This window comes from Engystomops pustulosus, chromosome 6 (assembly GCF_040894005.1).
Source record: "Engystomops pustulosus chromosome 6, aEngPut4.maternal, whole genome shotgun sequence".
In the NCBI taxonomy this organism is placed as follows: domain Eukaryota; kingdom Metazoa; phylum Chordata; class Amphibia; order Anura; family Leptodactylidae; genus Engystomops; species Engystomops pustulosus.
The window spans coordinates 132,493,810-132,505,840 of NC_092416.1; the positions used below are offsets into that span (position 1 = coordinate 132,493,810).

Genomic DNA, 12,031 nt, shown 5'->3' on the forward strand with positions numbered 1-12,031 from the left:
CTCACAGCGATTGCGACACAATCCGTTCGCGTGCAACAAAACCCCTTTTAAATGCGGCGCAAAATGGAAATCGTCGGGGAACCCGATGTTTGTGCCGTCCGCGTAACCTTAGTAAATGTGTCCCATTTTTATCTCCCACATTAACTTACTTGTTCGACAGAGTTCACCGAAAGTAAATTGTCAGTCGATAATGCACTCTGCCGCGATTCACTAAGATTGTGTGCCCGATATCCTGCATGTGTCGCTTCTCCTCCCTAAAACAATTATTAGTCATTAGGTGGGTGTCTCATTTTAACCTCATCATGATGTACAAATTACCTGACACCTTCAAGTTACGTCTCTGGTATTGTAGTCTAAGCATTTATCACTATGTTAATATTAAGTCCTTCAAATTAAAATATGTCTTTCTTCCATTATGTGGATCTCTGATTGTCATTGCAGGGGTTCGGGTACCCCCTTGGTTTTGGGGCTCTCACTCTGGAAATATCGCTACTCTTGAAGCCACTTTGCTGGGATTGTGAGAAGCGTCTCCGCCACTGTGGGGCGCTCTTACGGGTCTCTGCTGTACAGCAAAGCAGCAATTCCTCCAGCCACGGAACTAAACAGCATTCAGCGTGTTTCCTGGAGGTCTGGTGTAGCGGCTGCACTCTTCCCCCTGTGTGACCGTACTCCAGCTGTTTTCTGCAAGGGGAGATCGGGGAGAGGAAGATGTGATTTGGGAGGTCGGTGCCCCGTGTGTCTGGGGTTGTAGAGAAGATATATTATATCGCACCCTTTGTACCTTACACGTGCTATTCTATGGCATTGCTATGTACACCGTTGTATAGAGATCATCGCGTGACAAAGGTTTATTTAAAGGGGTCACCCTACATATGTAGGATCAGATTCAGATAATGCCAGTAAATTTCTTCTCCATTGTGGTGCCGTTTAATTAATTGCAGTCCCTTATGCAAAGGTTTCAGCTTTATTAACACTATAACTTCCAGGATGCCCTTACAGACACATAATGTGTAGCAGTGGATCCACTTCCCTAACACATTGCTAGTATTAAACCTTCTGTTTTCAAAGGGTCAGGTCACATCAGGTGCTTGTTTCCATTATTCCACTACATAGGAACTATTTACTATTTAGCTTTTTAGCTATTTTGGTTAACAAAAATGTTGCCCAAAAGTGGCTCCCCAGTTAATAACATTGCATGTAATAAGCTTTATCTTCCTAAATATAGCAAATTGATAATTTAAACCAATTTGCCATGGTTAGCCATTTACAGGTTAAAATTTACAGTAGTCTATACTTACCTGGCAAAGAAAAACTAAAGGGGTTAAGAAGGGGAGAAAAGTGCACGGAACTGTAAACAGAAAAAGAGAACCCCTTTAAGGTCTAGTGTCCATTTATTTGCTGTATAAAAAAATGAATGAATTTAGATGGAATCTGTTGCCATTTCCACAGGAGAGCTGAACATGCCCATCGCCTAGCAACTAAGCCTGGGTAGGCATGGGTGACACATTCAGGTCTTATAAAGTCAAATGTCTTAGTAAGAGGTGCACCTTATTTTAGTGTCCCCAATAATAAGTACCTGCCTTGGCATGTTGTTATTTGAGCCCCAGTGGTCGACACACTGTACTCTGGAGTTGTCGCATTCTGCGATGGCAGAGTTTGTAGCAGGTTCACATTCTCATGGGGCATTTGCAGATTTCTTACAGTTAAAGCATATTATTTAAAGAAAGCAGTGTGAATGGGTTTATATTTGTCAACTGTAAGGAGTCCTTCTTAATTTCGTTCTCCTCTGTTTCTACAGGGTAAGCTATTGTTAGCGCTATGTCTCTTATTAGAAGGTTTTGTTTCTCGTACTGGAGATGTCTCCGGAGCTCAGCGTCTGGAGGTCAGGAAGCTTTGGTTAGATTACGTTGTCCAAGCCTGAGCCCGTATGTAGCATGTCTTCACACCTCCGCTATCACCTCAGCTGGGCACAATAAATGGTCCAAAGTAAAGCATATAAAAGGTCCGAAGGATGCAGCCAGGTCACGCCTGTTTGCTAAGCTCACCATGATGATCAAAGTGGCAGTCAAAGGTACAAATAAGGGATCCATTATTTAAGACTTGTGGAAATAGACAGAAAATGATAGTATTGTCTTCTTCTTACAGAAGGGGGATCAAACCCTGACTTCAATCCATATTTGTACCAACTGGTTGAGCAAGCCCGACAAAGAAACATGCCAAAAACCTCCATTGAGGCTGCTATTAAAGGAGCGGTAAGAAAACACGATCAGGAACACAAATTATCTCATTTGTTATACAGGCGGTCCCCTACTTAAGAACACTCGACTTACATACGACCCCTAGTTACAAACGGACCTCTGGATATTGGTAATTTATTGTACTTTAGTCCTAGGCAACAATAAACAGCTGTAACAGTTATAAATGGTGTCTAATGAAGCTTTATTGTTAAACCTGGTTCTTATGACAACCCAACATTTTTAAAATCCAATTGTGACAGAGACCAAAAAGTTGTGGCTGGGATTACAATGATAAAATATACAGTTCCGACTTACATACAAATTCAACTTAAGAACAAACCTACAGACCCCATCTTGTACGTAACTCGGGGACTGCCTGTATTAAGTGAAGCCACTTATGTAGCTGATGATAGAAGACACTTAAGTGATTGCAGGCAACCAGAAAGTGTTTGGAGGCTTCATAGCAAAGCTTATTTCCATCATCAGAAACTGGCACATGTGTGTTATAGTATGGGTTATGAGTTAGTATGTCTCTAACTATGTCTCTATCAAGACTTCCCATTTTGTGACCACCTTCCTTTATAACCATAGATAGAATTAAGATACCTTTACTTGGTCATCTTTAAATTTTGTGAGCCATTATAAAAACATCATAAGGATGAATTCTCCTAGGTAACTCCAAATGTACAATCCATCCGATATTTATTTAACACAAACTAATAATGGAGTAGGCAAAAAAGTTTCTGGTTATATAACAGTTTTATATTTGGAGATACACACTGTTATCCAGATTTAAAAGGGCGCGTAATTAAAGTAAATGGTCATATGACTGAATACGTTCACATGATAAGTCTATCGAAAACTTCAAGACGAGAGATGTCCACATGACGTTGAATAACCCAATATATGTCAGGGTTTTACTTTGTGGACACAAATAGATATGAACATCATTCTAAGCTCTACCGCAGTGAGTCATTTAAGTGTATACTATAGAGAGTAACGTAAATAACAAGTAGCCATTTCCACTGAGTGTGATATCATATAGGAAGTGAAGAAAGACGCCATATGAGACAATACACTATAAAGATGTGAATTTGATATGTTGATATAAACCTGATGATGTAAGCGGACATGAAATGTGTAATAAGTTGTTTTTATGGGTCAAACCGCCTGAATCTTCTTATGGGACCCTGAGGTGCCAGGATCTTTATTATTGCTATCTTCCGAATTGGAGGTTGCCACTAAAGAGTAAAACCCATATATGAGATATGTCCTTGGCAGGGAATGGTTAAAAGAACAAAACTAGTTCTTATTAGTAGCAAAGCCAAACTTTCCCATGTGGTGTATCCTGCATTGCAGCTTGGCACAGTAGAATTGGATTGGGCAGAGCTGGAATACACGTGCCAGGGACAGGTGTGCCACTTATTTTTAAAAGAAAGCAACAGTTTTACTCTAATGATGTAGGGCCTCTTTCATTAGATATTTTAATATGATTTACTTCATAAACCCTTAAACATTGTCAAAAATAATTTGTACATTTTTCTCCTCAAACCTCCAGGATAAAGCTAAACCCACGTCCTATGCACTGTATCAAGCTAGAGGGCCTGGTGGATGTTCCCTCATTATTGAAATCTTGACTGATAACACCAATCGCTCTTTTTCAGAACTCAGACTGCTACTGAACAAAAATGGGTATGTTATCTTAGAAGTATATTAAATAGCGCTATAATTACTTCTTGTTTAACAGGTTTTTCTGTGTCTGCTTTTTAGTACAGTTTTTTGACAATATGGAAACTGCACAGAGATATAGAGAAGACCCGAATTAGTGGCATTGGCTAATTTGTCAGAACTGATGGCTGACCCTTCTGTTCTATATTATTGCTCATCAGTATTTCAGGATAACAGAATCATGTCTAAGCTGCCTGTCAATGATGTTTATTACATGCAGAAAATCCATAGCGCAGTGAGTGGAATTTAACCAAATCACAGCTCACTATGACTTCAGCAGTCAATGTGTGACCAGAGAGATATAATTTTAAGTTTTTTAGCCTCCTAACATTAGCAAACTGTACCCCAGCCTCCTTGGACTTCTACTCCTCTCCATCCTCCATGGAGGCTGCTGTGATTTCATGTGATCAGATACCAGGGGTCACTTCAGAAGTCCATATCTTTTGTTCTATAGTACTTTAATACATGTTTTTGTGTTATATTAAAGATAACATTTTCAGATCACATCAGACTTAATGTTCTCTTCCCTGAACATGAGGGCAGTTAACCCCTTGCCGCTGTGCGGCGGATATATCCGCCACTCAGCGCAGTGAGTTAGGGCTCTGCAGCGGATATATCCTCTGGCGGCGCAACATGTAAAGATACGGCGATACTGGGCGGAATCGTGAGGGGGGATGTCCCCTCTGACATCACAGGACCGATATCATTGGTCCTGTGATGTCGATCGCTGCGTTTGGCCCATCTATACAGACAGGCCAATTACAGCAATCTGACACTGGAGGCGACATAGTAAAATGACGTCATCCCGTCATGTCGGGATTGAAAGGGGACATCCCCCCTCTGACATCCCAGGACCGATCTGATTGGTCCTGGGATGTTGATCACTGTGATTGGCCTGTCTGTACTGACAGGCTAATTACAGAGATCAGAGACTGTGGGGGGCAGATCCAAGACTCTCTGCGCTTTCCAACGCCGCCGTTCTGAGATCTGTCCTATATTGTGGACCAGTACACCCATCATTCATCCCCCTCCTAGTGTGATCCCACTTCCCTGTGCTATCCCACCTATCGTCTGTATTCCCTTTCCCCCCCAAACCGCAAATCGTGTGGCATAGGGGTTTTGCGGAGGAGGAGGCGTTCTATTCTGTGGAGGAGTAGGCGTTCTGTTGTCGTTCTGTGTTGTTCTGCAAAGGAGTATGCGCTGTCGTGTGTTGTTCAGTGTAGGTTGTTTACTACCTCCCCCATCATATTCCATAAGACATATACTGATTTGGAGGTGTCTAATTATATGGCCTCTGATACAGTGTCAGCTAGTGGGGACGAGTGTCCGTTTTATTTGTCTACCTCGTCCTCCCAAAGCGACTCTGAGGAAACCCTGAGAAGTCGCTTTTGTAGTACAGGCGGTCCCCTACTTAAGGACACCCGACTAAGACAACCCATAGTTACAGACGGACCCCTCTGCCCACTGTGACCTCTGGTGAAGCTCTCTGGATGCCTTACTATAGTCCCAGACTGTAATGATCAGCTGTAAGATGTCTGTAATGAAGCTTTATTGATAATTCTTGGTCCCATTACACCAAAAATTTTGAAACTCCAATTGTCACTGGGGCAAAAGAAAAAAAATTGTCTAGAACTTCCATTATAAAATATACAGTTTCGACTTACATACAAATTCAACTTAAGAACAAACCTCCAGACCCTATCTTGTATGTAACCCGGGGACTGCCTGTAATGCCAAAGTGCCCGGGACTTCTGCTGGAGTGCCCGGGGCTTCTGACCCCACATGGGTGACCCCCAGTAACTATGCCCTTCAGGTCCCTGATTTTATGGCAAGTCCTGGGATACAAAGAGACATGGCAGGACTCGGACCAGTGGACTTTTTAAAGTTCTTTTTTAGTGAGGACCTAATTGGTCTGATGGTATCCCACATCTCTACGCTTCACAATATATTTCCCAAAACCCCCCTTTTTTATGCGCAACCATAGGGGTGGACCCCTGTCAGTGCAGCAGAGATGGAGAAGTATTGCGGCATAGTACTTCTTATGGGACTGGTCAAAAAGCCCGCTATCAGGGACTATTGGAGCACAGACATACTGTACCACACCCCGATGTTCTGCATGGCGATGAGTAGGATGCGCTTTGAAGCCATCCATAGGTTTCTGCATTTTGCTGACAATGCTCAGTGCCCACCCAGAGATGACCCCAGTTTTGATAGGTTGTATAAGGTCCGGCCCATATTAGACTATCTGAGTGCCCGAATTATGGAAGTGTATACTCCTAAGAGGCACATATCAGTGGATGAGTCCCTGGTACGTTTCAAAGGGATACTTCAGTTCCGCCACTACCTGCCCAATAAGAGGTTTACACTTTTAGGTTCAGGGTATATGAAGGGAAGGACTCTAGAACAGTGCCCCCTGAATGCCCCCACCTTCCTGGGAATTGCTGGAAAGATAGTTTGGGATTTGGTGCACCCACTATTCGACCAGGGCTACCACCTCTACCTGGATAATTTTTATACCAGTGTTACCCTGTTCAAGTGCCTCATTTCCAGACAAACTGCGGCAGAGAGGTCTCCCGAAAATCTCTGCTAGGGGAAAAGCTCAGAAGGCACGAGAGCCGAGCACTAAGCAGCGACTCGGTATTGTGTGGTAGGTACAAGGACAAGAGGAATGTCCTTGTACTAACAATACATGGGCACACCACCACCGCTGCCCCTGTACGAGGTAACAGTGCAGAAACCCCCAAGCCGGACTGTATTTTGGATTATAACAAGTACATGGGAGGGGTGGATTTGTCGTACCAGGTACTTCAGCCATATAACGCCATGCGGAAGTCGAAGGTGTGGTACAATAAGGTGGCTGTGCACATCATGCAGATTACATCAGGGCCAGTATCTCCGGGATTAAAATACTCATACAACCCTAGATCAATACTTTGAGGGGTGCTCTTTCCTAAAATGTGGTCACTACTTGGGGGTTTCTATTGCACTGGTACCTCAGGGGCACCCCAACTTCAGTTTTGTGGAAAGGGTGCTCCAAAAGCAAAATTTTGCTTGTCCCTTCTCAGCCCTGCCGTGTCCCCAGCCTGTCAATTATTGGCACATTGGCCATTCTCAGGACAACCCGCAGAATGATTTTTGGGGTGTTTCTCTGAAGTGGCATGGGTTGGGCGCAATATATTAGGCACTAAAATTACATTTTTGAGATTAAAAGCATTTTTTGCTGCAGCATTTACTTTACTTAGGTTTTGGCCAGCATGTGTGGGGTTAAATTGCTCACCATAACTACAGATAAATTCTTTGAGGGGTCTAGTTTCTGAAATGGTGACATCTTTGGTTTTCTATTGTATTGTTAGTTCAGGGGCTCATCAATTACACTGTGGCACCACAAAACATTTGCAGCCAAATTAGCCTTCCAAAAACCCAATAGTACGAACTCTGTTCTGGACATCGCTGTGCGACGAAACAGTTGACATCCACATGTCTGGTATTGCCCTACGAAAGAAGCAGGGCAAAAATTTTGGGATTTATATTTACCTCAAATTCTTTCTGAATGCGTCCATATTAGGGCTAAATGAGAAAAATCGTAATCAAAAATTGAAATTTCCAATCCATTTTTGTTTGCTTCCTGAAAAATAATTAAAGGGTTAACATACTTTTTAACTGCTGATTTGAATAGGTTGAGATGTTAAGTTCATAAAATGGTACTACTTGTGGGGGTATATAGTACAAAAACCTTTATAGGGCACTTCCAAACTGAATTGATCACCAAAAATTTCGCATTTTTCAGTTGCTACTAAAACTTCAAACCTTCTCACATCCGTAAAAAAAATTATGGAAATTAAAAAAAAAACAATGGCAGAAGGTTTCTACCACAAAAAATTTGTGGCGTGACTTTTGGTCTAAAAAGTATAGCATTTGAAACTTTGAAAATAGTAATTTTTAAAAAATTTTTCCAAAATTTTGGAAATTTTACCCCCCAAAAAAGGAACGGATCACCAAAATGACACTACTAACAAAAACTACAATGTCTCACGAGAAAACAATTCGAAAATCACAGGGATATCTTAAAGCGTTGAAAAGTTATTACCACAGGGAGAGACACTAGTCAAAAAAAGGACCGAGCCTTAATGTACAAACAGGCTGCGTCCTTAAGGGGTTAAAAGATAGGTGAGAACTGGATTTTATCTGCAGATTGCATTTCCAACCATGTGTGTTGCTGCCTGTATCTCCAGTTCTGAAACTATAGTCAAAGTTGTTCTCCATCCCAAGAGCTATTGATTTGTGGGGGAAAAATTAGCTTTAATATTATATCACATGCCATTTTCATTCGTTTTCAGAACCATTTAATTGCCTGTCCACTCAAAATTATTATTGTCTGTATTAAAACTGTATTAAAAATATAAAGATTTTTAAATAAAATTTTTATGATTTACAGGGGTACTCACACTGATGTGTTGCATTGCTTTAACAAAAAGGGGGTAGTGACCGTCCAGACTCAAGACCGAGATGGCAAACCTGTGCAGTTGGAGCAGGCACTTGACTTAGCGATACAGGCAGGAGCTGAGGATGTCCAAGAGATGCAGGATGAAGAAGAAGAGAAAGATATTTACAAGGTGGGAAGAGGAGGTCTGTCCATGAAGAATGTGGATTTTAGGTTTAAAGGGAATTTACCTTATACTTGACTATAAGATGAGGCACCTTATTTTGCCACTAAAAACTGGAAAAGCTTATTGACTTGACTATAGCATTGAGCTCACAAATGAAGTGCCCAGCAGACGCCCCTCACAAATGAAGTGCCCAGCAGCCGCCCCTCACAAATGAAGTGCCCAGCAGCCGCCCCTCACAAATGAAGTGCCCAGCAGCCGCCCCTCACAAATGAAGTGCCCAGCAGCCGCCCCTCACAAATGAAGTGCCCAGCAGCCGCCCCTCACAAATGAAGTGCCCAGCAGCCGCCCCTCACAAATGAAGTGCCCAGCAGCCGCCCCTCACAAATGAAGTGCCCAGCAGCCGCCCCTCACAAATGAAGTGCCCAGCAGCCGCCCCTCACAAATGAAGTGCCCAGCAGCCGCCCCTCACAAATGAAGTGCCCAGCAGCCGCCCCTCACAAATGAAGTGCCCAGCAGCCGCCCCTCACAAATGAAGTGCCCAGCAGCCGCCCCTCACAAATGAAGTGCCCAGCAGCCGCCCCTCACAAATGAAGTGCCCAGCAGCCGCCCCTCACAAATGAAGTGCCCAGCAGCCGCCCCTCACAAATGAAGTGCCCAGCAGTCACTGCTGCATCATATTATGTGCAGGACAGAGTGCATGAAGCCGTCTCTAGCTGTGCTGTTACACAGGAAGTCGAGATGGAAGAGGAACTGCAGGGAGTCCCGGAGGTAAGTACTAAGTTTATTTTTTTTATATTTTTGAGTATAAGCATAGTGGGACTGAAAAACTGGGCTGATACTCATGTATAAATGGTACCTTCAGATTTCCTGATTTTTACTTGTATATCTAACTAGAACACTATAGGGTGGTTAGAACACACCAGAAGCCTCCCCATCTCATGACCAGCAGCCTTTCGTCACCAATGAAATGCCCAGCAGGCTCCCATCTTCTATTCCTGATATAAGGATTTAGGGTGAAGAACATTTATTGGTCCAAGGGTTATAAATTCATATATCTCAACTTTAAGGAGCTACACCTGTAACCAGCACCCAAGATGCACCAACAACCACAGTACAACACAAAATGCCAGAGATTATAAATGCCACAGTACAGCAATAAATACCACCCCAGAAACCAAATACTGCATTCAGAGCAGACGATAATACCGTTATTACCAGAGACCACATAGCAGGCTTAAAATACTGGAGACCCCCAGAGCAGACAATAATGCACCCCATGCAAGACAATACTGGAGACTCCTAGAGCATAATACTAAAAATACTGGCGACCCCAGAGCAGACAAAAAGCAGCTTCTTCTTTACTTCATGTACCACTCTGCAGTGTGTTATATATTGGTTGTATGCACTGGCATCAAGACCTGGAGCAGAACTGCACCAGGAGAAGGAGAGGATCCAGCAGTAGAGTAGAGTTGACAAGTACTTCCCACTCGTGGGTCCTCTCTTCTGGGCGCTTTGCTATGGGACTTGACTTCAATGCATTTAACCAGTGTCAGGAATCAGAACACAGGGGCAGATTTACTTACCCGGTCCAGTGGCGCGTTCTCTGCGGTGGAATCGGGTCCGGCCGGGATTCACTAAGGTAGTTCCTCCGACATCCACCAGGTGGCGCTGCTGCGCTGAAGTCCGCCGAGGCCCGCCGGAATGCACTGAAGTTCACCGACCTATACTTGGTGAAGGTAAGCACGAGTCCCGCGACACTTTTTTTAAAAAAATGCGGCGGTTTTTCCGAATCCGTCGGGTTTTCGTTCGGCCAAACCCTCCCCCCCCCCACCCCCGATTTCCGTTGTGTGCATGCCAGCGCCGATGCGCCCCAATCCGATCGCGTGCGCCAAAATCTCAGGGCAATACAGGGAAAATTGGCGCAAATCGGAAATATTCGGGAAAACGCGAATCGGGTCCTTAGTAAATGAGCCCCACAGAGTGGGGCAGCAGTAGAGAGCCTGGGAGCAGTGAGAACAGAATGTAACGGAAGGGGAGGACCTGCATCAATGAATGCTTACAGCAGTTATGTCACATCAGTTATGGAAGTGCTCATTGGCCTCCCACAGTCAGCAGGGTGCGGACCACAACTCATGGATTGACAGGCAGAATGTGCCTGTTTGTGCACCCCCGATCTTCCTTTTAGTTGGGATGAATGTGTGCTGCACTTTATGTACATGCTCAGGAGCGAAGCCTTATAGTATAAGACACTGGAGCGGAATGCCCGCATTTATCTCTAACACTGCTAGAGTATCCAGGAAAACAGAAGTGTAGAGTAAGTCGGTGACCACTTTGGTGGAGCTGGAGTCGGAGATTTGGTTTACCGACTCCACAGTCCTGCCTTTAAGTCATGAGATTAAGAAAGTAGTTCTGTGGTTTTAGCTATTAGTACATAATAAAAACTTCTAATGCTTTAGTAGGTCTTTAGGATGAACAGCTACACATGGCTTATAAGATGAACTTTATTTGTTTACCAATTAGTAGGCTAAAATCCGGAAGCAGTGTATGTCCAAAACTTGGATCAATTGGGATTACCAAGGTATAGAGGCGGCTTGGGGTTCTCCTCACAACTGACAATGCTGTGTCCCCATGTGCACCAAATTATACCCTATGACACCGTGAATAGATGACGTGGTATTGCAGCTTAGTCCCATTTACATTTGTGAACATTGTCTGCAATACTGGAAACAACCTGTGGGCAAATGTGGTCTTATTTAAGGTAGAAAGTAAGCCATGTAAGCCATGACAACTTCTTCAAATGAGTAAAAACCCTAGACCAGCGGTTCTCAACCTGGGGGTCGAACAACCAAAACACAGGGGGTCGCCTAAAGCCATGGGAGCCACGATTTTATTGCATTTTTTGCACGAATACAATATTCTTGTACATAGTTTGGGGCATTAGAAAGGTTGAGAACCACTGCTCTAGACAAAAGAGGATCTTTAAATTCTCTTGGATCTGTGTTGATCATTTTCTTTCTTTGTAGTATATCTGTGATTTATCTTCACTACGAGATGTCCGAAGTCAGCTGATCACCTTCGGATTGGTGCCAATCTCCTCCGGACCAGAGTATTTGCCTTCCCTCACTGTACAGCTCTCAGACACAGACAAAGAAAGAGTCTTCAAACTCCTTGAATTGATTAAGGACCAACCAGATGTCATGCGGGTCTATGACAATATAGAATAGCAAGAAACCCAGGAGGTACAGCCGCTTCTCCGAGCCATAAATTAGGCATTTTACATCATCAGAACTAATGGCTTGTACTGTGATCTCCATACGGATTGTATTGCTTACAAAGATCAATATGAACATCATGACTATAAATGACTATTTATGCTGTGGTAAATATGGGTGGATGTTGTGATGTTGGATTATTTTACTGCACAAATATTATTAAAAAAAAAATAGAATTTTAATAGAA

General features: G+C 43.3%; 2 protein-coding genes across 2 annotated transcripts in view; one reads left to right on the forward strand and one right to left on the reverse strand.

The window, feature by feature from the left end:
• Positions 1-648, reverse strand: part of LOC140064316 (piezo-type mechanosensitive ion channel component 2-like) — an 87,788-nt gene extending 87,140 nt beyond the window's left edge. The window contains exon 1 of the mRNA XM_072111074.1: positions 319-648. The gene's annotated coding sequence lies outside the window, so the exon portion shown is untranslated. The remainder of the gene's footprint in view (positions 1-318) is intronic.
• Positions 538-12,031, forward strand: TACO1 (translational activator of cytochrome c oxidase I). Its single transcript, XM_072111073.1, has 6 exons — positions 538-722; positions 1,799-2,071; positions 2,146-2,252; positions 3,796-3,929; positions 8,401-8,578; positions 11,596-12,031. The coding sequence occupies exons 2-6, from the start codon at positions 1,819-1,821 to the stop codon at positions 11,794-11,796; spliced, it is 873 nt and encodes a 290-aa protein (XP_071967174.1). The 5' UTR covers positions 538-722; positions 1,799-1,818; the 3' UTR covers positions 11,797-12,031.